A 25,791-nucleotide genomic window follows, 5' to 3' on the forward strand; every position below is an offset into this window, starting at 1 on the left:
TTTATTATACGTGGATGTTTAACTTACTTAAACTGCAAGCCCCCTCTCCAAAAGGATTCTTTTTTTGTTTCTTTGTTTTTTGAGACGAAAGAGTCTCGCTCCGTTGCCCAGGCTGAAGTGCAGTAGCGCGATCTCTGCTCACTGCAACCTCCATCTCCCGGGTTCAAGTGATCCTCGCGTGTCAGCTTCCCGAGTAGCTGGAATTACAGGCGCCCGCCACCACGCCCGGCTAATTTTTGCATTTTAATAGAGACAGGGTGTCACGATTTGGGCCAGGCTACTCTGGACCTCCTGACCTCAAGAGATCCGCCCACCTCGGCCCCCCAAAGTGCTGGGATTACAGGCGTGAGCTACTGCGCCCGGTCAAAAGGATAGTTCTTGACACGACCTTTCTTCCATTAGAGGTCATGGTAAGGAAAGATGTAAACCCTCTCACAAGCAACGGAATTCCTAGGCAGTTTAGGAACTGTGTTGAGGCACTTCTACATCTTTTCTATCCAGGATTTCAAATGCAGTAACAAAGTGCTTTGATTTTTTTTTTTGTTTGTTCTGAGACAGAGCCTCACTCTGTTGCCCAGGCTGTAGTGCAACAGCCACCGCGACCGGCCGATTTTTCATCTTTTGATACAAACAGAATCATGCCGAATGTCCTAATCAAATGTTTGTTTTAGGTGAATTAACTAGAGTTTTAACTTCCAACCTTTTATCCTTTTATACAGGTTTTAACTCCAATCTCTTACGGTCATCTGTATTCGGCCATTGAATTTAAATTTATTTTTTGATGTTCCTTAAGTAACCACCAGGTTCTTAAATATTCAAGGAAGTCGTAAATGTGAGAGTGTTTAGCTGCAGACCGCATACTGCCCCGGAGAGCGGGGCGAGGGCAGGCGCATTGTGAATTTCATGGAAGGGTGTCAATTTGCTGTAGGTCTTTCAAGGTGAAGGGGGAGTGAAGTATCTGGATCAGGGAGAAGCACTTGAAAAAGTCTTTGCAAGGAAGGCCGACTGTTCAATAAAGTGCCACTTTGGAATGTTGGGGTAAAGAAGTTGTATAGGCAAGATACAGCCAGATGACAGAGACGCTATTTGGAGAGTTTTTAAAGGTATGGAGTCTGACGAGCAGGTTCTTCTCCATGTACTTAAAAAACAAAAGACAAAAGGGGAGGCGTGGGAGATCCCTTGAGCCCAGGAGATTGAGCTGCAGTGAGCTATGATTGCACCTACTACACTCAAGCTTGGGCGACAGAGCAAAAAACCTTTAAAAAAAAAAAAAGACAAAAAGATCGAGGCAATCAGCAGCCACACAGTGAACATGTTGAGCACTGGGTGTGTGATCTTGCTAGACCCACAGTAATAGCCACTTCCAAAGGAGAGGCTATGGGGTTATTAGGGTTTAAAGTGACATTTCTACTTTTGGGAAATCAGCTTTTGCTGCAGAATGCTTCTCGTTTTCACCCAAGTTTTCCATGCACAACTTAAGACTTGTTAACACCAGCTTGTGAAATGAAGGTAGGTGAAAAAAAACAGAAGCAACTCAAGCAGCAGTTTCTCCACTTAGTATTTTTTGTTACTTAACAATGTATTCCCATACCTATTTCTAAATGCACAGCCCTGCTATACGGTCTCTCACTAAATTTCCGATTGGTCGAATTATTAAAAAACACCCACCCTTAACGTAGTTTTCTTTAGAGCTTTTTGTCCTACAGAGACAGGATGTGATCTTTTGAAATGCGCCAGATGACTAAGCAGTTAACACAAATCCTAACATGATCTAGCAGCAACAAATGCAATCTCCAAGATATAAAGCCAAGCTGGACATTTTCTAATTTTTTTCAGGTGTCACACTCCAAGGAATGCGCCTATCTGTCAATAATGATCTATGGGAATTTTGTTTTTAAATACTGCCAAAATTAAGCTTTATAAATTGGGCCCTAATACAAAGAATTTACATTGATATCATTGAAGTAAAATTTCTACTGCTTTTCAAAAATACAACAGAAGTTTGAGAGTAAAATAACTACTTTTTTGAGAATTTAGGGGTCTTTTTTGAGGTATTAGTGCTATTCAGAAAAAAAAAGGCTAGGTTTGGCTCGGCTCAGTGGTTGAGGCTTGTAATCCCAGCACTTTGGGAGGCTGAAGTGGGAGAGTAACTTGAGCCCAGGAGTTCAAGATCAGCCTGGGCAACATAGGGAGACCCTGTCGTTTTGTTTTTTCAAGCTACCCAGGTTCCAAAAGGTTCCAAGTTTTCCAAAATCTATTTTGACCAATAAATTCAGAACTTAAATGATGTATCTTTTGAGACTGAACCTTTATTTTCTGAAAAACAGGTATTTCATACAATCTTTGCCATGTTAATGCAAATATGCACAAATTAGGCATGTATTTTTGTTTTCCAAAAGATGCATTATGAACATTTTCAGGAAGCTGGTGTGATTTATTCAACTTTAAAATACAATCACAAAATTATATCCATCAGGAGGCATTACAACCTTTTGTACAGAGAAGCCACTATTTATACATTGTTACTAGGACAAGGAAGATTCAGTTCAACTCAACTTGCTCTTAGAATAAGGGTAAAAAGTAAATTAACAAGTAAGTGAAGTATGATGTTGTTGCCACTGACATTACAGGTGGAAAGATAAGGGAAATTTAAACCAGAAAAATGACACAATAAAGAGCTGAAACTTTGTCAAGAAAAGAAAAAGATATTAGCCTGTTTTCAAAGAAAAACATTCTAAAAGTCGGCAATTCAGAACACAGAATTCTAAGTTTACCATCTTCAAAAATCTACTAAATTGTATGACACTTTACATTAGCGCAGCGAACATCTTTTTCTAAGTCTAGCCAAGTTCCCATAGAAAGCAGAGTACCCTAAGTAGGTCATGTTTTACAACCCTTGAACTTATAAAGCTTTTCTCATTGAGTTAGTTTTGCCCTTCTGTAAATAAGGATGGTGATACTGTTAACCAGGTCTAAAAAGCAGGAAGTGCAACAAACCCTTAGGGTTTCATTATACAGTGAATTTTCCCCTCCCCAACGTTTGGAAAAATTTGGGACACTTGCTAGTTCTTCCCTGTGGGAGGAATCTAAGACTACCCAAATATTGAAAACAAAATCTACCTTCTTTAACCCTTGCATCAGTAATTCTACCTCCTTGGCTTATGGGGAGGAAAGTCCTAGTTTTAAATTGCTGGCATTTTACAAGCTCAACAAAATATAAAATTGAACACTGGTTTTCATACTCTACTTTTATGTAAAACAAAGATGCTTAAATGTGCTAATAGTAAAGCATTCACTGATATTTGATGTATCTGAATAGGACTAACAGGCTAATTGTAGGTGCTTTCATATGAAAATAATTGGGAGAAAAGAAGAACCAGCTCCTTTGATTTTAGTACTGCCAAAACAAGTAAGCCCCCAGAGTTAATTACAAAAATGTGGAGGAAAATAGGCCAGGAAGACTTTTCAATTTAAAGTACTGCCTATAATACCCCAGATTAAAAAGGACCTAAGATTGCACATCAAGTCTAATATTTGGCTGTACTTGCATTGCCCTGCTCGGCATTTTTTAAAATGGCTCTTTCCTTAAATTTCACACGTCAGAACAACCACAATTAAAGAAACAAAAAACAATGCAGATAACACCAAACATTGGACAATATTAAGAAAACTACTTACTAAGCTTACAGGCAAGTTAAGGGCAGAAGTGATGGAAGTTTTTCTCTGTATTACAAACCCTCACCCTAAACCTGGGGTTTGGGCTCTAAAAAAGTAATGTAGGGAAGCAGATCAAGAGCCTGATTATCAGTTCTCACATGGAAGTCTCAACAGATTTCAAAAGCAACTCACCACAAGTGTCAAACACAAAAGAATCTTAATCATCATCTAGCAAACTACACTAAGAACTCAATGACCAAAAATAATCAATCAACTTCAAGACACACCAAAGCAACAGTAAAAGAGAAATAACTACACAAGCTAAGCCTCCACAGCTCTGTAGAGAAATCAACTAAAAATTAGGCAATTCTAGTAAATTAAAGACAACAAAAAACTTAAGATTGAACTTCAATTTCCAAGGGTACTCTGAAGAGGTTGTTTGTAGGTTATTCTGTACCCCCTGATTCTTAAAGACAGTGGGGAAGAGGGGGAGGGGACAGAGGAATGGAGGGAAAGGGGGAGGCAGGAGAGAGAGAGAAAAATAGGAGAGGATCCCTGGTTTTCCACAGGTATTTTGTGTTATCAAAAATGTATGACTTCATAACGACAGCACTCTAACTTTTCTCAGTCTAACTGCTGAGGTCTCTTAGAAAGTTCAAATGGCAAGTCACCTTGTAGAATGACTTAACAGAGGAAGCCAAACGATACAGACCAGGGTCTTGGTCCAGAGTGCAGTAAGGAGCAGGCTTTTGAAGTCATCTATTACATCTGCCTTACAACCAAACCCACTGTGTATGCCACATTATTCTTGGAGGGACCACTTTAAAACAAAAGTGATAGATAATTTACCAGAGGCACATGCTTTTGAAGTAAAACTGTTTTTTGTTTTTGCTTGAGTAAGGTGCCAGGTACCTCTGAAGCCTGAAAACACAGGCAATAAAATTCACCTGTTTATCTTCTTTACCAAAGAGAGAGCAATTTCTGAATGCTATCTATAGTGCTAAACTAATGTGAACTGATTTTATCACTGCGATAAAAGTTTTTCCTTATGATGACAATAAAGAATGTTGCTGAAAGACTTTAATCGTGAGAGAGCAGAGGTAATGTGATGAATGTAATTTGCTCCCAGAGCCTCTAGAAAATAAAGCAGCATGCAAAATACAATATGGCATTATTATTCCAGCTAGGTTGTTTTGTGAAAATAAGGTTCCAAATGAATGAAGAAAACAAAATTTGATGCGCTAGGTTCCTTAACTTGCTATTGGACACATGGGTATTTCAAAAAATCCACCCTGCCTACAATACTTGCTAAAGTATCAAGAAAGCACTGATACTAAAACACGTTCTTTCATGGGTACTTAAAGATTATAGATTAATGTGGCAATCAGAATACAGAAAAGGCCCAGAGCTATGTGGAATTTTTTCCTTAATACCTCTCAAGTTTGTCTGTGAAGACTGGCAACTAAAAAGTGACCACTGTCCTAATCTCTAAAATGCAGGGAAAATGTACTCAGACAAGATTATTTTTATTTATTTATTTTTGTCACAGAGTCTCATTCTGTCGCCCAGACTGGAGTGCAGTGGCACAATCTTGGCTCACTGCAAGCTCCGCCTCCTGGGTTCACGCCATTCTCCTGCCTCAGCCTCCCAAGTAGCTGGGACTACAGGCGCCCACCACCACGCCTGGCTAATTTTTTTGTATTTTTAGTAGAGACAGGGTTTCACCGTGTTAGCCAGGATGGTTTCAATCTCCTAACCTCGTGATCCTCCCACCTCGGCCTCCCAAAGTGCTGGGATTACAGGCATGAGCCACTGTGCCCAGCCAACAATTAAGATTTTAATTGTGTTCTCTTTTGTGTTGATACTTGATTTTAAGAACCCTATTCTAGTCTGGGTTTTTATTTTGGATCAGCAATTTAGCTTACACAGTCAGTACTGAAATGCAACGCTAAATTTAAGGAAACCTTGATCATGAATTCACTATAATGTATTACTGAATGGCAAGCTATTAAAATTGTGCAAAAAGTAAAGCACTTCACAGACTAATAACTGAACTTAATAAAAGATGTTGGTGGATCTCATTTTCACTGTTTCATGTACATGTCCTAAAATGCCAAGTAAACTAAAGAACTTTTAATTTACCAAGTGTAAATTAAAAGCATCAAATGAAAAAAATGAATTTAAAAAAATTTCAGTCTACCTCCACCAGAACATCACTTTATTGTTAATCTATCATTGACAATGTAAAACTCTAATAGATACTCTATCCTGGTTTTTAAAAAGGTAAAAGATTACACTGGATTAGCTACTTTCTATGAAAGAAACTACAGCTATCACAGAAGAGGGAAAATCTGAATGACCTCCAAAAAAAATGCACACTATAAGCAAAAGGGAGCATACATTAAATCAAATGTCTGTTAGATTCATTACTTTTGAATGCACAGTGACAATTCTGGAAACTGTACATGATAGAATCACAGAAATGACTTAAACAACCAGAATTACATTTTGTGTGTGATCATCAGACCTTTAAACAATCCTTGAATTTTCCATGTTATCAGAAGTTGTTAACAGCATCGTGACGAAAGTATATGAAATATAAGGATTGAAATAAAAATGAATTTGAAAGATGGCTAATCTACTAGATTAGGTAAAGGGGGAATGGGTAAGTGGTGGGGAGGAGTAGGAAACGATGGGGTGGTTTTTTTCCCTTCATTTCAGAAGTTCTTCCACTGTAGTGTATCTGTTACATAGCTCTCCATTTTCAGTCCATTTCTGAAATTCATATCGCATAGCCTTTAGCCTTTTTGTACTTACTGGTCAATCCAACCAGTACTGTTGCCAAGCAACAAGTGTTACACAAGAATCTGAATGCATCAAATCTTCCTTGGCTGTGATTTCTTCGCGACCCCAGTTTTCTCTGTTTCTGAGCGGGGTTTGTTTTTTTCCTGGATTGTACACACAGGGTCAGGTGGAATGGAGTTCCAAATCACTCTGTGCTCCGCGGCATCCCGATTTCTTTCTGCAGCTAACCTCCTGACACGTTTGCTGCTGTTCTGTGGCAGAAAGACAATCTCCGTGTTCAGGCGGTGAGCTTGCTTTCCTTCACCCTTGACCCTGGGGTTGCAGGCCATGGTGTTGGGCGTATCCCTGAGTGCAGCTGTCCTGCAGGATTCACTTCCTAGTGCACCGAGATTTCCTAGGTTTCCTCAGAGTAAGCCCCCAGTTGCATCACCACCGACTGTGGTGTGGCTTTGGATGCCTGAGGCTGAGTTGATTCTGGTGGATGTCTGACCTCGCTTAACCAGACTCATCTACTGACTTGCCATTCACACCCAGGCTGTCCAACCTTCATACAGCTGAGCCAAGTTATCTAGATTAGTTGCTTCCTTAATGACATAGTCAACCTGTAAAAATAGGCAGGATAGTATGTAAAGTCATTTAAAGCTTTTCAATTGTCTGCTGAATTATAATCAGCAGACAAATTATACCAAAAGTTACGTGCAAAGGATTCCCTATACTTACCCTGCTCCTGTAAGCCCCTGAATTTTCATATAAAATTTAATAACTACCAGAATAAAAAGCACAATAGCCAAGTATACTTTAAAAAGAGAGCTAAGACAGTTACAAAGATATGAAAAGCACACAATCCATTAACCTACCAGAATGTTTATGAAGTAAAAATATCCCTAACTCAGAACATCTTTCATGATTTTTGACAAACTTGACAAAACGGTTTCTTAAAAAAAAAAAAAAAAAGGGCTGGGCGCAGTGGCTCACGCCTGTAATCCCAGCACTTTGAGAGGCCGAGGAGGGCGGATCACAAGGTCAGGAGATCGAGACCACCCTGGCAAACACGGTGAAACCCCATCTCTATTAAAAATACAAAAAATTAGCCGGGCGTGGTGGCGGGCGCCTATAGTCGCAGCTGCTCGGCAGGCTGAGGCAGGAGAATGGCGTGAACCCGGGAGGTGGAGCTTGCAGTGAGCCGAGATTGCGCCACTGCACTCTAGCCTGGGCGACAGAGCGAGACTCCGTCTCAAAAAAAAAAAAAAAAAAAAAATTCCTTGCCCAAGAAGAGTTTAAGTCTAGGTCCTACACAAGAACGTAACAGTGTTTAAAAGAAAAAAGAAAAAAAATTCCTTGCTGATGTTAAAATTGAATTACAGATGCCAAACCATCAAACAAGATACTCAGTCTCTTAATTTTTATCCCACAGGAAAAAAATGTACATGTATAATGAAGACAACAAGAGGATACCTCTCTTGACCATATGATCTAACTTATCACCACCAAAGATGGCACAAATTGACATATGTCTCTTGATGTAAAATACTGAGAAAGAAACATCACCAATGTTGTATTCCTTCCCAAAAAATCTTGAATGAATTATGAGGAAAATATCAGACAAATATAAACAGAGGCACATTCTGTAAACCAGCTAATCTAGACAAACCAAAAATATCAAGGGAAGGGAAGAAGGAAAGGCTCAGGAACTGTTCTAGATATTAAAGCAGATCAAGAAGTAGGACAAGGATAGACAGTCCCTGACTCACAGTGGGTCCAAATGACCTTTTTTTTTTTTTACTTCACCATGGGTTTATCAGGGTATTAAATGCATTTTAGACTTATGATGGATTTATTGGGATGTCACTCCATCATAAGGGGAGGACCATCTATCTATATGCAAAATGCATGATGATCCTTGACTAGATCCTGAAGGTGGGGGAAAGAGGGGGTTCAGAGAGGAGGAATAAGCAATAAAGAATATTTTGAGATAATTGGAGAAATCTGAATGTGGATTGAATGTTAGATAATAGTATTACATCAATGTTAAGTTTCCTGAGTTGACAATTACATAGTAGTTACAGTATTATAGTATTTTGTTCAAGAGACACATAGTGAAGTTTAGGCATGAAGTGTTAAGATGTCTGCAAAGAACCCTCAAATTGTTCAGAAAAACTGTGTGTGCACACACACACAGAACAATGAAACATGGGAAATTGTTAACTGGTGAGTCTAGGTAAAACGTTTATGGGCCTTCCTACAACTTTTCTGTAGCTTTATTCTCAAATTTATATATTCAATATTAGTAACACTGATGAAAACATTTCAGAGTAATGACTTCAGACAAATGTCCCGATACCCAAAGATGCTTTACAAATACAGGTTGAGTATCCCTTATCCAAAATGCTTGGGACCTGTAGTTTTAGATTTTGGATTCTTTGAGATTTTGGAATATATGCATGCATACAATAAGGAACTTGGGGGTGGGATGCAAGTCTATACACGGAATCCACTTATGCCTTATTATTCACATAGCCTGAAGGTAATTTTACACATTTTCAGTAATTTTGTGCATGAAACAGGTTCTGATTAGATTTGCACTACTGGGATCCATCACAAGGTCAGGCATGGAATTTTCCACTTATGGCATCATGTCAACACTCAAAATGTTTCAGATTGGGAGCATCTGATTTTCTAATTAGGGATGCTCCACTCATACTACACCTGCAACCCAAAGCATCCTTGGCATTGCATTTGAAACCTTCAACAGTTTTCTTTAAATGGAAACTAATTGTAGTCCGGTGGAGGAGGATCAGACTTATATTTGGGTTAAAACAGGGCTAGGGGAAAGGAAAGTGCTCACAAGGAAGGGTCAGAGCAAAATGGTGACTACTGGACAACGCCAGAGCTGTGTTACTCAAAATCTTCTGAATCCTGAAAACACATTTAAGTTCCTTGATGAACCACTAAGGAAATCGATGAGAGGCATCTTTATACACCTCTACTTTTCCAGCAGCATTAAAATGTGTAGCCCAAGTTTAAAACACAGTCACCTGTTCAGCAACTGACATCCTCCTATTCGGATCAACATCTCGGCCCTCTAACTTGGCTTTCACTCTCTTCCACACACTCACTGCATAGGAGTTTCTCTCTTGCACCGCTATGAAGCAACAAAAACATACGTAAGTCAAACCGTCATTTTATATAAAAATTTAAGGCATCTTTATTCTAACTAATTACCTTTCCCAGTTTTAGGGTCTCTGACTGCCTTTTTAGGACTACAAGCAACACTCTTGCCAGTTCCTGGAACGGTGCTTGGTGGAGTATCAGCTGATGTGGCAAGATTTTTCTGGATCAGCTTCCTAGCATTCTGTGACATGACATCAGGCTGAGTCTTCTGGCCAGTGTTACTCCGGACTGCTACAGAGAAAAAGTTGGTGGCTCAATTTACATGTAAACAAAACACGGAGGGGGCAGGGTGGAGCAAGCACGGGATAGGTGGTAGTGTATTTTAATATCCCAAATTAAATAATCAACTATAAATCCTTATCCTTTGACACAGCAATTGTCTTCCTAAAAATATAGCCTAAAACCAGTCAGACATTCAGGTATGAATTTGTACAATTACGTTTACTAGGTTTGGGGCATCAAAAACCATAAATATCAGCTGGGCATGGTGGCTCACGCCTGTAATCCCAGCACTTTGGGAGGCCGAGGTGGGCGGATCAGTTGAGTTCAGAAGTTTGAGACCAGCCTACCCAACATGGCAAAATCCTGTCTCTATAAAAATACAAAAATTAGCGGGGCATGGTGGCAGGTTCCTGTAATTCTAACTACTTGGAAGGCTGAGGCAGGAGAATCTCCTGAACCCAGAAGGCGGAAGTTGCAGCGAGCTGAGATTGCGCCACTGCACTCCAACCTGGGCGACAGAGTGAGACGCATCTCAAAACAAAAACAAAAAACAAACAAAAAACAATAAAATAAAAATAAATAAAATAAAAATAAATTGGCCATTAAGTCATTTTTTAAAAGATTATTTAATGACTGAAAAATTATTAACTGGAAAAAGGCAACAACAATTGCACTTGCATAATCATCCCAATGTGTTCGTGTAGGTGTGCATATGCACAGTGAAGTAAATCAACAAATGCAGAGTGGTTTTTGCCTCTATTTGGAATGAAACTACAAATTTTTCAGTTGTATTAAGTATTTTCCTAAGTTTCTCTAACAGATACATATTTTAAAATCATAAAAAAATTTTTAGCCAAGTAGCAGGCACCTGTAATCCAAGCTATTCAGGAAGCTGAGGCAGGAGAATCGCTTAAAACTGGGGGGTGGAGGTTTCAGAGAGCCACAATTGTGCCACTGCACTCCAGCCTGGGCCACAGTGAGTTTTGAGACTCCGTCTTTTTTAAAAAAAAAAAAAAAAAAAATTTTTTTTAAAGAAAACTACTCAAATGCAAAGCATTTTTAGTGTCTCACAAGTTGTTTCATTTTTTTGAGACAGAGTCTTGTTCTGTCACCCAGGCTGGAGTATAGTGACGTGATCTAGGCTCACTGCAACCTCTGCTTCCCAGGTTCAAACAATTCTCCTGTCTCAGCCTCCTGAGTAGCTGGGACTGCAAGCATCTGGCACCACACCCAGCTAATTTTTTTTGTATTTTTAGCAGAGACAAGGTTTCATCATGTTGGTCAGGTTGGTCTTGAACACCTGATCTTAGGTGATCCACCTGCCTCAGCCTCCCAAAGTGCTGGGATAAGAGGTGTGAGCCACCTCGCCCAGCCTTTTTTTTTTTTAATAGCTGTTTGTTTATTTATTTTTAAAGAGACAGGGTCTTGAACTCCTGGCCTTAGGCAATCCTCCCACCTTGGCCTTCAAGTAGCTGGGGGGATTATAGGTGTGAGCCATCATGCCTGGCTCACATGAGTATTTTTAAGGATAAGCTACAATCTGTTCAGTTTAAGATTATAGAATGACAGGCCTTAAGTGTTTAATATTAGACAGCTATGTATAATTAAACATCTTAGCATCTATGTGTAACATTATTAAGAGATCAAGACTCAGGACTCTTCTCCTACCTGCAGCAAAGGATGGCTGATAAGTAGCAGATGACGTTGGACTCGAACATTCATTTGTTGCATCGGTGACTAAGGGTGATGCAAAACTCACTAAATTATTATAGATACTGAAATACAAAATAAAATGGCTTATTTATGAAATGTTTTACCTGATAACTACTTATAAAAATATGAGCAAAACTGAAAAATTAAATCAAGAGATAAACTTACTATACCATTAGTTTTGTACTTATGTTTTATAAATTTTGACCAGAAGGCATTCTTACCTCTGACTTTGTGTTTTCAGTTCTTTCAAGGTGGGAGTGATTTCCTGGAGCATTTCAACATGTTCTTGACTTCGAACCTGACCCATAGCCTGGACTAATGTAAACAGAACTGTTTGAATGTTGTCTTGCCATGATTTATATTCACCCAAAAACTGCCTAACACTGTTCTCATAGGGAACATCTTCACCATCCGCCAGAGCAGCTTCTTCATCCTAGAATTGATAATGATTAAGAAAAATAGTTTTAGTATCAGTAATGACTCTCAAGACAGTCATCTAGTGATTAAGAAGTAGCAAGTGTTTCAAATATGAGTGTGTTTAAACTGCCTTTTTTTTTTTTTTTTTTTTTTTTTGAGACGGAGTCTTGCTCTGTCACCCAGGCTGGAGTGCAGTGGCCGGATCTCGGCTCACTGCAAGCTCCTCCTCTCAGGTTCACGCCATTCTCCTGCCTCAGCCTCCCAAGTAGCTGGGACTACAGGCACCCGCCACTTCGCCCGGCTAGTTTTTTGTATTTTTTAGTAGAGACGGGGATTCACAGTGTTAGCCAGGATGGTCTCGATCTCCTGACCTTGTGATCCGCCTGTCTCAGCCTCCTAAAGTGCTGGGATTACAGGCTTGAGCCACCGCGCCCAGCCTTAAACTGCTTATTATAGTTCAACTCCATTTTTATAGGAACTTCGTTTCCACCATCAAATAAAAATTCAAAGTAAAAGTAAATTCTAAAATTAAATTATTTACTGTTTGTAATAATGAAGTAATAGCCTTTTCTGGAGGCTTAGTTTTCTTACTAACTAGACTATGTACAACACTGGAGGGAAGAGACAACATTTCATTCATTTTGGAGGCGAACTGTATGGGTTTGTTGGTATAGCTAAGAAAAAGGCTGGATATCTGAATTCTCAAACTACGTTCATATCTTGGTTTTATTACAAGTTATATCACAATAAAGGAATCTATTTAAGCCTTAGTTTCTCTCTGTATGAAATTCCAACTACTACTACTAGTTTTAAAAAAATAGTTGATGAAAACACAAGTTAACTCAGTTACAAATAAATTGGAAGATGCGATGAGATAAATTGTTATTTACAAAATGTCACTGCCTTTCCTATAAATAAAACTAGTAAATTTTATAAAAGAGGGACAGGAAATGTGTGTTCATGGTATTAGTCTTACCTTAGCCATAGCTTTCAAGAGATGTTTGACATCTCCAAGCTGTCGGTTATGACCAGTGAGCACAGTCTTTATATTATCAACCAGATTCTGAATTGTTTCACAGACCGTTTCTATCTGCTGCTCTTTCTCTGTCTGAATTGCCCTCTGAGTAGACATATCCTGGGTCAATTGTTTGTGTGCTGACAAAAGCCATTCAGAGCTGCCAATAGGATGTTCAAGACCAGTGTCCTAAATAGAACAAGCATTTGTTTGACTTCGAGTATCAGCTGAAATAATGAGTCCTTTCTTCATTATCATCATCAAAAGATATTAGTAACTCAAGCTGACACAAAGAGAACCTCCATTGCTAAGTCATGAATTAATTACCTACAAGTTACTTAACAATAATCTCAATAATCTCAAAAAAGATAGATGAAGATTTTTACTTTCCCTGCATAATCACACAGGTTATAAATGCTTAAAGTTTAAGACCTGAGAAATACATTTGGAACCACAAAGATGACTGGCAATCCAGGTTCCTAAATTCTAAATAACTCTTCGAGATGAAATGTGAACTTCCTAACATACAACTTTAAGCTTTCTGACCAAATATAAATGTCAAATTTGCCAACTTACTATTTCTGGCCTTCACTAACCTTTCAAGCATTCATCTTCCATAAGCCCTCTTTCTCCCGCTCTATGTTTTCAGTGCATCAGAATCATTTGCTATATACCGTCTTTCTCCTCCATTCTAAACTTTCATAGTATTTTGGTTGTAGCTCTGAGGAGACTTTACACTTTCTCATTTTTCATATTTTTAAATATATAATATGTTTCTGGGAAGGGGGGCGGCTAAGAAAATAATTTAATCATCACTGTCCCCCCCCCGCCCCCATAACAACCTCTTACATACAGTATATTCTCAACAAATGTAATCTGAATGTATATATTAAATTGATTTTGATAGTATAACGCTAGCCTTAATTTAATCAAGTTTCCTTCCACCAAGACTCACCACTCTCTGTAATAAACGAAGCTCTAACTCAGACACTGAACTGTTAAACTGTGATGCAAATGAACACATCTGCTGACATCGCTTGATTAGTTCAAATAACGCCGCATCCAGGTTTAAGGCTTCTGCAGTTCTTGTTCGTAAACTTTCAAAATGAATGATATTGCTGCAGAGAAAAGTGACCTGTGAAGACAGAAATGGAACCACAAGAGGAGATGGGGGGAAGGTGGGAAAGGGAGGTGGCAATTAATAACACGAAAAAATACTACTTTCTCATTTTGAGAATTCAGGACCAGAATTAGTGCTGAAAATGTTTGGGAAATAGACCAAAACCTTATAAAGGCTGTAAATAAACGTACATTTATATTTATACTGTTAGGTCTGAGATGGCCAAAAGCACGGACGAACAATTAGGTAAATGTATCTTCTACATTACTTACTGTTTTTACATAGAATATTTACTTCACAATAAAGCTGTTATCATATTTAGCTGCAATTTGTGTTACATCCACAATTCAGAAGACACTTCCGTCAGAATGTTCCCCTTCTGCTTCTATTCTTGCCTAACTTATCTGGCAATATTAAGCTCATCTTAAAGGTATGATTAATATTGTGGTGGTTAGTTTTTTTTGTTTGTTTTTTGTTTTCTTTGAGACAGGGTCTCCCCTGTTGCCCAGGCTGAAGTACAGTGGCTTAACTATGGCTCACTGTAGCCTTAGACTCCTGGGCTCAAGCAATCCTCCCGCCTTAGTCTCCCAGGTAGCTAGTCTTCCAGCTGGGACTAGAGGTGTGCCACCATGCCTAGCCAAAAAAAAAAAAAAAATTTTATTGGCCAGGTGTGGTGGCTCACACCCATAATCCCAGCACTTTGGGAGGCCGAGGCCAGCGGATCACCTGAGGTCAGGAGTTCGAGACCAACCTGGCCAACATGGTGAAACCCCGTCTCCACTAAAAATACAAAAAAATTAGCTGGGCATGGTGGCAGGTGCCTGTAATCCCAGCTACTTGGGAGGCTGAGGCAAGAGAATTGCTTGAACTCTGGAGGCAGAGGTTGCAGTGAGCCAAGATCACACCACTGCACTGCAGCCTGGGCAACAAGAGCAAAACTGCGTCTCAAAAAAAAAAAAAAAAAAAAAAAAAAAAAAAAAAAAAATTTTTTTTTGGTAGAGACAGTATCTTACTATGTTGCCCAGGCTGGTTTCGAACTCCTAGCTTCAAGCCATCCGCCTGCCTCAGACTTCTGAGTAGCTAGAGCTAAAGGGACATACCATGCCCAGCTATGATACATTCTTAAATAGTTCTTAATAGGTATATACTGAAAAATTTATAGACAAAATTATGTACTATTTGGGATTTCTATTAAATACGGATGGAAAGGAGGATTAGGGAGTATGGGTGAAATAAGATAGGACTTAAGTTGAGCATTATTAAGCATTGGTGACAGGTATGAAATATGAGTATCATGTATTACTCCAATTTTGTACTTAGTCAAAAATGTCCGTAACAGTTTTTTTGGTTGTCCTCCCCCTACCCAATCCACAGCCTCTTGACAGGGAACAAGACTTCTTTTTTTTTTTTTTTTTTTTTTTTTGGAGACAGAGTCTTGCTCTGTCACCCAGGCTGGAATTCAGTGGCACGATCTTGGATCACTGCAACCTCTGGCTCCCAGGTTCAAGCAATTCTCCTGCCTCAGCCTCCTGAGTAGCTGGGACTACAGGCACCCGCCACGACGCCCAGCTAATTTTTTTGCATTTTCAGTAGAGATGGGGTTTCCCCATACTGGTCAGGCTGGTCTTGAACTCCTGACCTTGTGATCCGCCCACCTCAATCTCCCAAAGTGCTGGGATTACAGGTGTAAGCCACGGTGCCTGGCCGACAGGGCACAAGGTCTTAAGACGTTTTTATTGTCATGTGGAAAAAATAATATTCAAAGTACCTTTCCAAATCTTTGAATTGCTTCAGTTGTATAAAAGAGAACCAGAGAATCTTAAACAAATATGAATTTAAAACCTCTTTATTTTTCAACAGAGGCTGAATTTATTTAATTAACATTTAAATGGGAGGCAGTAAAGGCCCAGGGAAATAACCTGCTGTAGGTTCAACTTAAGGCATGCCCTGAAAGGCCCATCAGTCCCTCCTCCTGGTGCTGTGAACCAAAATGTGGGCTCTCAAGCTCCCCTGATAACCCCACATATAATTTCCGGCTACTCATCTAATCCTGTAAGTGAATACAAAGATAGTGCATGTAAGTCACAATACCTGACTTGCTCTTTGGCTCTCTTTAAGGACAAGATTTCTTCTTTCAGCTATCGTTGCTTCAAAATCTTGTAGTACAGGGGCCAATGCAGGGTTGGCACCACCTGCCCACTTGAGTCGCTGTTCAATACTTGCTTCAAGTGCTGCTAGCTTCTCCTATAAAAGCCAGCAGAATCTTGGTGAATGTATATGACATTCTCTACTTCCTATCTGTGGAGTATTTTATATAACACAATAAAGATTCAAAAGAACCAGGGTGGACATATGTAATTTAGAAAACAAAGCTTTAACAATCACCTTTTGGAATTAACCTTGATTTCCCTTTGAACATTTAAGGCCAAACATGTATGGAGAGAGAGGCAACAACTGGCTTTCAGTTTATTATCTTAAAATGTACAGAAGGAAGTTTCACTTTCATTTTAAAATAAAATGATCTTTAAAAAATAAAAAATCTGCTACACCAAACTCTTTTTTTTTTTTTTCTTTTGAGACGGAGTCTCACTCTTGTCACCCAGGCTGGAGTGCAGTGGCGCAATCTCTGCTCACTGCAACCTTTGCCACCTGGGTTCAAGCGATTCTCCTGCCTCAGCCTCCCGAGTAGCTGGGACTACAGGCACCTTGTCACCGCGCCTGGCTAATTTTTGTAGTTTTAGTAGAGACGGAATTTCGCCATCTTGGCCAGGCTGGTCTTGAACTCCTGACCTCGTGATCCACCCACCTCAGCCTCCCAAGTGCTGGGATTACAGATGTGAGCCACCACACCCGGCCACAATCTTGGCTCACGGCAACCTCTGCCTCCTGGGCTCAAGCCATCCTCCCACCTCAGCCTCCTGAGCAGCTGGGACAAGAGGTGGGTGCCACTATGCCCCAACTAATTTTTTGTATTTTTTGTAGAGACAAGGTTTTACTATGTTGCCCAGGCTGGTCTCAAACTCCTGGCCTCAAGCAATCCACCCGCCTCGGCCTCCCAAAGTGCTGGGTTCATAGGCGTGAACCACCATGCCTGGCCAAGTTTATAAAAATAATGGTAAAAATCCATCCAGATTATCATGACAAGGAAAGTTTCATGTAACAAAGTTATCTGATTATTTATTCAACATTTCAGGTGGACACATTCACATTTTCTCTCCCCAACTCCCTCTACTTTCCTGCATGTCCATGTCTCTAAAATCATTAAGAGGAAGAGTTCATTCTTGTAAGTTGAAAACACATCTTTTCTCTGACCAATACACTGTAGAGAAAGCTCATTTCAATCTTCAAATGACTGAGCTCCAAAAAAGCTTCATTACAAAACTTTAAAACATCACAGAATTATACTTGATTTTATACTGCTATTAATTTACAAAAACAGAAAAATGTCAGTTACTACTGAGTACATGAAGTATAAAGGACAGACAATATAAAGATATATATAACTTTCATTAAGGCAAGTTTCTCTTATGTAAAAAAATAAGTAGAAGGATTATGTATACAGCTTTCAATATCCAGGCAATATAATAGTTCAGAAAAATATTCTGCTGCCTTAGGCATCCCAAAATTCCATTATCTATACAACATAAGAAATGCCCATGCTTCTTAGCTACCACTATTATTAAACAAAATAGAACTACTTATATACATTTCACAAAACAAATTCAGTATTCAAAGTTTTTCTAATCACCAGTTTCCTTAATGTATCAAGGCACAGTAATTATCAAGTTCATTAAAAACCTGAGATATTTAGTATGTTTCTACTCCTGGTTCAAAATATACCTGTTACTATAAGACTCAGTTACCTTGGAGGGTAAGAAATAAAAAATAGAGGCCGGGCGCGTTAGCTCATGCCTGCAATTCCAGTACTTTGGGAGGCCAAGATGGGCAGATCACCTGAGGTCAGGAGTTCGAGACCAGCGTGGCCAACATGGTGAAACGTTGTATCTACCTAAAATTAGGGGGACATGGTGGTGCACGCCTGTAGTCCCAGCTACTTGAGAGGCTGAAGCAGGAGAATCGCTTGAACCCGGGAGGCAGAGGTTGCAGTGAGGTGAGATAGTGCCACTGCACTCCAACCTGGGCGACAAAGTGAGACTTTGTCTCCAAAAGAAAAAAAAAATATATATATATATATGTGTGTGTGTGTGTGTGTGTGTATATAAATTAAAAGCAAAAGTGAAAAAAATTATGCTCTTCTGGCTTACAAACCAAGGACACATACAACAACAGAGCACTAACAATTGTAGCATTGGTTATTTCTAAAAGGAAGATGCCCTGGAAGGAAGATCTGGCAAAACACACCTGAACTGTTGCAATAGAAGTTTCAATTTGGCTCAGGGTATGCAGTTTCTTTTTCATGCTGGTTAGGATAGCAGACCGTGGGGGAGGTGTGACTGACATGGCTTGTGGTCTATTGATAAGTAGATCTTCATGTTGCCACTGTTCAAAGAAAAAGAAATGTAATAAAATCAGCAGGAAAAAAGCATTTCGATAAATAAGGAAAGGGAGGTGCAACCTAGGACTGGTGGAAGAGAAAAAATCCCAGCTGCAGCCAATGGGAGGTAAGTAGGGAGAAGTAACAGAAAAGACACACTGAAAACAATCACATCCAGGTGAAAGTCTTCTTGAGGTGGAACATAGCTAATAAATTTCTTGGACCACTCACATGCAACATTTAAATAGTAATTCTGAAGATGTTAACTACAGTTAAGGAAATCAGAGCTTAAGGAAGTTAAGTACAAGTTTATATACCTAAGTCTGATTTGAATACAAATCCATCTCACCTCAAAGCCTGTGCTGTCATACATCATACATCCCCTAAGTAATTAAGGCCAAAACTAGGCTTCTAAAAACCATTTCCAAAATAAAGACAGATTTATTCCCAAAGCTGTTTATCACATGAGTAGGGCATCAAGGAAAATAAACTACTTTAGAAATAAAGACGGGAAGCACACCTACATATGAATGAATTCAACATTAAAAACTATATTTATGCCAGGCACAGTGGCTCGCACCTGTAATCCCAACACTTTGGGAGCCCAAGGCGGGCAGATCCCCTGAGGTCGGGAGTTTGAGACCAGCCTGACCAACATGGAGAAACCCCACCTCTACTAAAAATACAAAATTAGCCAGGCATGGTGGTGCATGCCTGTAATCCCAGCTAGTCGGGAGGCTGAGGCAAGAGAATCGCTTGAACCCAGGAGGTGGAGGCTGCGATGAGCCAAAATCACGCCATTGTACTCCAGTCTGGGCAACAAGAGCAAAACTCTGCCTCAAAAAAAAAAAAAAGCAGTATTTAATACAGATCATGCTTATCACACAGCCCTGATGGAAAGAAATTCTAAGGACACAAAACCATAGAGGATAAACGATCTCAACTATACAGAAGAGAAACAAGTATCACTGGGAAGAAACTGCCAAAATGCAATGGTGTGTTTGCACTGGGTTGGCGTAAGTTCAGGAAGTTTTAAAAAATTTTCTGTGTATTGTTTTATATTAATTTCTCCCGTTTTTCAAGTTTCCTACCTTGAGGAAAAACACATTATAATGAAAAAACTTACCTGAAACATGGCAATATGCAGCTGAACTCGCTGCAGGCTTGTCTTACAGGAAGAAATACTGGTTTCCAGCCTTCGCACCAAGTCATGCTTCTTCCAGGCAGTGTCATAAGAACTTGCTAACACGGTTGCCCTGTTCATAACCAACTGAGAGAATTTCCCAATCTGGATGTTATGTTCCACCGCTTTCTTACAGAGATCATCAACAGAAACTTTGCTTTCGGCACCAAAGTCCTTTGCCTCTACTTGAGCAATGATGTCTACACCCAGAGCACTGATAAAACTGCACAGTGTGAGTCCGAGGGCTTGGTTAGGTAGTCCTATCAAGAGCTGCCTCACAAAGTCAGCCGTGAATGCCTTGATAGGTTTGGCCATTTGGTCTTCACTGAAACAAGAATTTCTAAAAAGGGTTTTCACATTGACAATCTGTACAGGCCCATTCACAGTATTCTGATCTTCAAGTGAACTTGATCCTACAAAAAGGAAAAATTTCTTATAAAGTATTTCATGAAAAAAAGTAGTATGCTGTTTATTTATAGTATTTAAGGTGTCATGAATGTATAATTAAATTAAGCCTACTCTACCCTGCCCCCTTCCATAGTGCTACATAGCTAAAGCTAGCATGTTTACAGGTAGAATATTACCTGACAATGTTTTAGAAAAGGTACCACAGAGCCTGAAGAACTCCTTAATCGTCTGTAGTCTTTTTAGAAAGAAAATCTCTTCTAGCACCTGCCGGTGATTATCATCATCAAAAAAATTAACTTGAGTACTCCTGGCTTCCCTTATGATGTCAATCTTTCGCCAAGCTATAGGAATTTCCATCTTGTTCAACTATGTAAATGAAAGAAAACAAAGTTCATTTCCCCACTCTTCACACAACTGAACAACTACTTTATGGCACTTGCATTATTTTTAAATCCAAGTCCACATTTACCTTTTCAACTAATAAGCCGAAAGCAGTTTCAACTTGAGCAAACATGCCATCAAATGCTACCAAAAGCATCTGGCCAGCAGACATTTTGGGTGTTTCTTCAACTGAACCATTTCTTGGTTGGATTAATTCACCATACTGAGCATGTAGTAGTCTACAGGAAAACAAAGGGAGTTAAAACCTTCGCTGAAAACTAATGCCTTTGGTAGGAACATAAAAAGTCAGTACATCTCACAGCTGCATGCGAACTCTAGAAAGCCTTCTGGCATTAAGAAGAAGTGTTATTAAGCCAGGTGCAGTGGCTCACGCCTGTAATCCCAGCACTTTGGGAGGCCTAGGTGGCCGGAACACCTGAGATCAGGAGTTCGAGACCAGCCTGGCCAACATGGAGAAACCCCGGCCAACATGGAGAAACCCCGTCTCTACTAAAACTACAAAAAAATCAGCCGGGTGTGGTGGTGGGCACCTGTAATCCCAGCTACTTGGGAGGCTGAGGCAGGAGAATCACTTCAACCTAGGAGGTGGAGGTTGCTGTGAGCCAAGATCGCGCCATTACACTCCAGTCTGGGCAACAAGAGCGAAACTCCATCTCAAAAAAACAGGAGTGTTATGATGATAAAATGGTATTTCATGTCAACCACAATAGGATTTTAATGATTCCAATTCATTATTAATGACTGTTATGTGATTAAATTTTATGCAAACTTGAGTGATTAGTCTCACTTTTACACACAAAATATGAAATAATGTAAAATCCCATATTGAAAATGTCAGAAATCACACCATTCTAAAGCTGGTGGACCTAGTAAATTGTCAAGTATGTTCACAATACTACTGTAAGATACGATACAACAAACTCTACTTGCTGTTTTGGGTATACTTGGTTTTTATGCACATTTTGAATGTAAGGTCTTCAGAAATTCACCCCTCACATTACCATTAAGACTTATATAGTGCTTAAGTATCCGGGCACTATATCTTACCACACACACACACACACACACACACACACACACACAGAAATCATTCCAGATGGCTGGAACTATTAAGAATTTTTAAGAGAATTAAAAATGTTAAGCTACCAGATAAATGTCTAATGGAAAAATTGCTGTAAGATGGTATGAGATTTTCCTTGAGATTACCCAAAAAAAGCTTCTCTGAAACAAGGCACAGACAGGCTGCCATAGATCCAGGCACAAAGCTTGTTACCCAAAGTACACATTTAGGTAAACATTCCTCTGTATGAGGATAAGGCGAATCCAAATAGGATATTAAGAGAGAGAAAATGAAGTCTGAAATTCAGTGCAAAACAAGATGTACAGATCTAGCATTTAACTTTTTAAATACTGCTAAAAATTATATGATAAAGCTGTTCTACAAATAATCTAAATCGCTACTTAGCTAATATTTGTTTATGCTATTAATGATTACACTTTTTCTAGCTGGGCAAGGTGGAGTACACCTACAGTCCCAGCTACTCGGGAGGCTGAGACAGGAGAATCTCTTGAACCCAGGAGGTGGAGGCTGCAGTGAGCTGAGATCGCACCATTGCACTCCAGCCTAGCAACACAGCAAGACTCCATCTCAAAAAATATATATATATATGAATATATATTTATGAATATATATGTATATATTTCTTATTCTATGAATATAACCACTCCAAAGAAACATGAGAAATAGGAAATTTCTGAATGCAGGATAATTAACATTAAGGAATTATTGCTACTTTTTTCGTGAAATAATGACACCACAGTCAAGAAAAATAAGATCATATATATATATACACACACACACACACACACATACACACACATATATATACTTCTTGCATTATTAATATTTAAGAATTAAAAAAATATTTGCTTCAAAATAACTAGGATAGTAAATTTAAACCAGACTAACCCAGTGCAGATAATTACCAAAGGTGGTGACATGGGGTTCATTAGAAATCTATTCTCTCTACTTCCTTGTATCTTTGAAATTTCCCATGGGAGGAAACGGTGCTACAATTCATTTCTGCTCTCTCAATTATACTTTTTTTGTGAATTAGACATTGGAATGCCAAAGAGGCCCTGAATCACTAGGGACAAAGGAGCTTAGGGCTTAGCTCTGCATACAATGCATGCCTGAAGGAACTGCCCAAACTCTACAGATTTCAAAGTCAGATTGCTTTTCTGGACTAAGACGAAAAATACTATATTCAATTAGCTAAAACAAACTTATAATATTTAAACTAATTTAAAAGTATTCACCTGAAATGAGGTGTATACTCTGTTAGCTAAATAAACTGTCTCAGGTGCCTCCACAGGGTTCTACAAGATGGCTTAAAAAATATCATGTTTGCCTGTGTGTATGTACATGTATGTAACCACAAGCACTAAAAGGATATATGTATCTATGTGACTGAACTATACACTTGCACACACGCACACACACACTAAGTGAGTGCATATATAACTAGTGAAATCTGAGTAAGCAGTGTGGACTATATCATTGTCGGTTTCATAGTATTGCTATAGATACTAACATTGAAGGAAGGATGAAGCATGCACAATACCTGCCTGCACTTTTTTTTAAAGCAACTTCTTGTGATGTATAATCATTTCAAAATAAAAAAGTTTTAAAAAGATATGTGTATGAGCATTTATAAGTAATTATACCTGCTCTAAAAACTAAAAGTAAACTTACGGTAAAGAGCTCAGAATCCCTTTCTCTGGCTGTCCCATCTCTTTTACGAGGAAACGGCACAGCCAGCATTCACTTGCCTGGCAACATCGATGTAATGAGCATGTGTTTCTTCTTCCAGTCCCATAGCTGCATTTCTTAAGTAGGCCTGAAGAGATTCCACTAGAGTCTGCAGGGGAACGCCATCGGTGGTCTGCTCAATAAGACCGTCCAGTTCATGCAGCATACTTTCTAACGTGTATTCCCCTTTCATTAAACATCGAAGTGCTTCTGGAAATATGATTTGCCGAAAATTTGAATTCAATTCCTATAAATAAATGAGAAAAAAAATTTTAATGTTTTCTGAGTTTAGCTAAGTTACATATTTGGAGACTTAGAGCCATATATTAAGAGCAAACGTATGTAACTATGCCATCAACTCATTCATGTAAGTACATCTTTTGTTTACTTTTTATTTCTACTTTTAAAAATTTCCTTTTTAAATTGTTTTGTAGTCGTGTGAAATTTTTCAGGAACTATTTCAAATGACTTTAAAAAGTTATATAATTAAACATTCCTAGGATGATGTACCTTAAGAACAAAAAGAACTATCCTAAAGTCTGTTATATAATGTTACTAATTTTTAGGAATCATATTTCCAATAGTGATATTAGTATTGTTATTCTCTTTTTGGTTTGGTTATAAGTGGCTTCTATTTCCCTTCAAAAAAAAGTCCTATCAAGGTATAATTTGCCCATAATAAACTGCACGTTTTAAACATATAATTTGGTATACTTTGGTACTTGCATACACTCATGAAACTGTCACCACAATCAAGAAAATTAGCATACTGATTACCCTACAAGTTTCCTCCTGACTCTTTTTAATCTCTCTCACTCATACTTCTCTATATCACCTCCTCTACTTCCAGGTAAACACTGATCTGCTTTTTATCCTATTATACACTCTCCATTTATAGGGGTAGAAATGTCTAGCTTTCTTTACTCAGCATAATTATTCTGAGAGTCATACATGTGGTTGTATGTATCAAGGGGTCATTCACTTTAATTGCTAAGAAGTATTCCATTATGTAGATGTACCATATTTTATTCATCCATTTGCTTATTGATGAACTTTTGATTTGATTCCAGTTTCTGACTACTACAAATAAAGTCACTATAAAAATTCAAAAAAACGAAGAGCAACTGTAACCAAGTTACAGCTATAAACCTCACAATTATCTTTCCTTTAAATGACTGGCTGAGCAACAAAAGTGGAAGTCAAATTGTTTTCCTGGATTAAAGAGATGAGAAAGACAATATTCAGTATCTAAAACAAGCTAATATTTAAAATAAAAGTGCTCACCTGAAGTGAGGTATACACTCCATTGGCTAAGTGAACTGTCTCAGACGCTTCCATGGGGTTCGGGATGTCTAAGTCCTGTGGCACCAGGTGGCACTGCTTCAGTAACTGAACCAAGCAGGTGACGTTTCCGCTCATACTGCAGAGTTCCTCCAAGAACCAGGCTCCATCCCGAGAAGTCAGATCAACCAGCTGTTCTCCAGCACTTGACGCTGCACCTTCCATCATCAGGTTACGCCTACAAGAGATAAATATCTGTATAGTGAAACTTAAATGTATACACAAAACAAGGTAATTGGCCGGGTCAAGGCCATGCCTGTAATTCCAGCATTTTCGGAGGCCGAGGTGGGTAGATTACTTCAGGTCAGGAGTTTGAGAGCAGCCTGACCAACATGGCAAAATCCCATCTCTACCAAAAAAATAGAAAAATTAGCCAGGAGTGGTGGCACACACCTGTAGTCCCAGGTATTCAGGAGGCTGAGGTTGCAGTGAGCCGAGATCGTGTCACTGCACTCCAGCCTCGGCGTCAAGAGTGAGACCCTGTCTCAAAAAAAAAAACAAACAACCAAGATAACTAAAATCTGAAAAGCAAGCAAGCAGCTGTAACACTGGGCAAGACTAAGGAAAGCAAAAGAACATTTTAGGTTTGGGGTTAAAAATAAGACACAGGAAATGGTCCAATATGAAGTTGGCTAACTCACCTTGTAAGGGTACAAAGGGCAGAAATAATAACACTTGCTAGACTCAAAGATCCTTCTTCTCCATTCTCATGAAGGAAAACTTTAATGCAACGTTCAATTTCTTTCAACTGATCTTCACAAACTGGCACAGTGACAGCTTCCTGTTTTAAGCGTTCCACTTGTCTAATAAGTCTGCTGTTGATGTCTGCTGCATACCGCTGCAGGGTCATTTCAGTGGCAGTGATGAACTGACACACTGTTGGGGGTGGCTGGGGAGCATACTGCATTTCATATCTATAAAAATAAGAAAGAGGTGCTTGTTTTAACACAACCACCCCCAACATACAAAAGAATATTGTATTTAATCCTCAAACCAACCTTGAAAAGTAGAAATCATTATTGACATTTTA

At 39.0% G+C, this 25,791-nt stretch overlaps 1 protein-coding gene and 1 long non-coding RNA gene across 5 annotated transcripts in view; one reads left to right on the top strand and one right to left on the bottom strand.

Moving 5' to 3' along the window:
- Positions 1-2,289: 2,289 nt before the first annotated feature.
- The window catches only part of LOC105464273 (SMG1 nonsense mediated mRNA decay associated PI3K related kinase), a 113,684-nt gene continuing 90,182 nt past the window's right edge, over positions 2,290-25,791 (bottom strand). For 3 of the 4 annotated variants that reach the window (XM_011711994.3, XM_071084182.1, XM_071084183.1), the window contains 15 exons: positions 25,403-25,675; positions 24,705-24,939; positions 23,441-23,667; positions 20,676-20,826; positions 20,383-20,572; positions 19,742-20,211; positions 18,483-18,620; positions 16,212-16,364; positions 13,956-14,135; positions 12,962-13,189; positions 11,790-12,001; positions 11,524-11,630; positions 9,685-9,864; positions 9,498-9,604; positions 2,290-7,064 (listed from right to left, as the gene is read on the bottom strand). In XM_011711994.3, coding sequence (XP_011710296.1) covers positions 6,987-7,064; positions 9,498-9,604; positions 9,685-9,864; positions 11,524-11,630; positions 11,790-12,001; positions 12,962-13,189; positions 13,956-14,135; positions 16,212-16,364; positions 18,483-18,620; positions 19,742-20,211; positions 20,383-20,572; positions 20,676-20,826; positions 23,441-23,667; positions 24,705-24,939; positions 25,403-25,675 — 2,929 coding nt within the window. In that variant the 3' untranslated portion in view covers positions 2,290-6,986. The remainder of the gene's footprint in view (positions 7,065-9,497; positions 9,605-9,684; positions 9,865-11,523; positions 11,631-11,789; positions 12,002-12,961; positions 13,190-13,955; positions 14,136-16,211; positions 16,365-18,482; positions 18,621-19,741; positions 20,212-20,382; positions 20,573-20,675; positions 20,827-23,440; positions 23,668-24,704; positions 24,940-25,402; positions 25,676-25,791) is intronic. The other variant, XM_071084181.1, reaches the window with a different exon arrangement.
- Positions 6,613-8,009, top strand: LOC139359841 (uncharacterized). The gene is made up of 2 exons (XR_011616331.1): positions 6,613-6,746; positions 7,877-8,009. It is a non-coding gene; the product is annotated as an uncharacterized lncRNA (long non-coding RNA).

Source organism: Macaca nemestrina, chromosome 18 (genome assembly GCF_043159975.1).
Source record: "Macaca nemestrina isolate mMacNem1 chromosome 18, mMacNem.hap1, whole genome shotgun sequence".
NCBI lineage: Eukaryota > Metazoa > Chordata > Mammalia > Primates > Cercopithecidae > Macaca > Macaca nemestrina.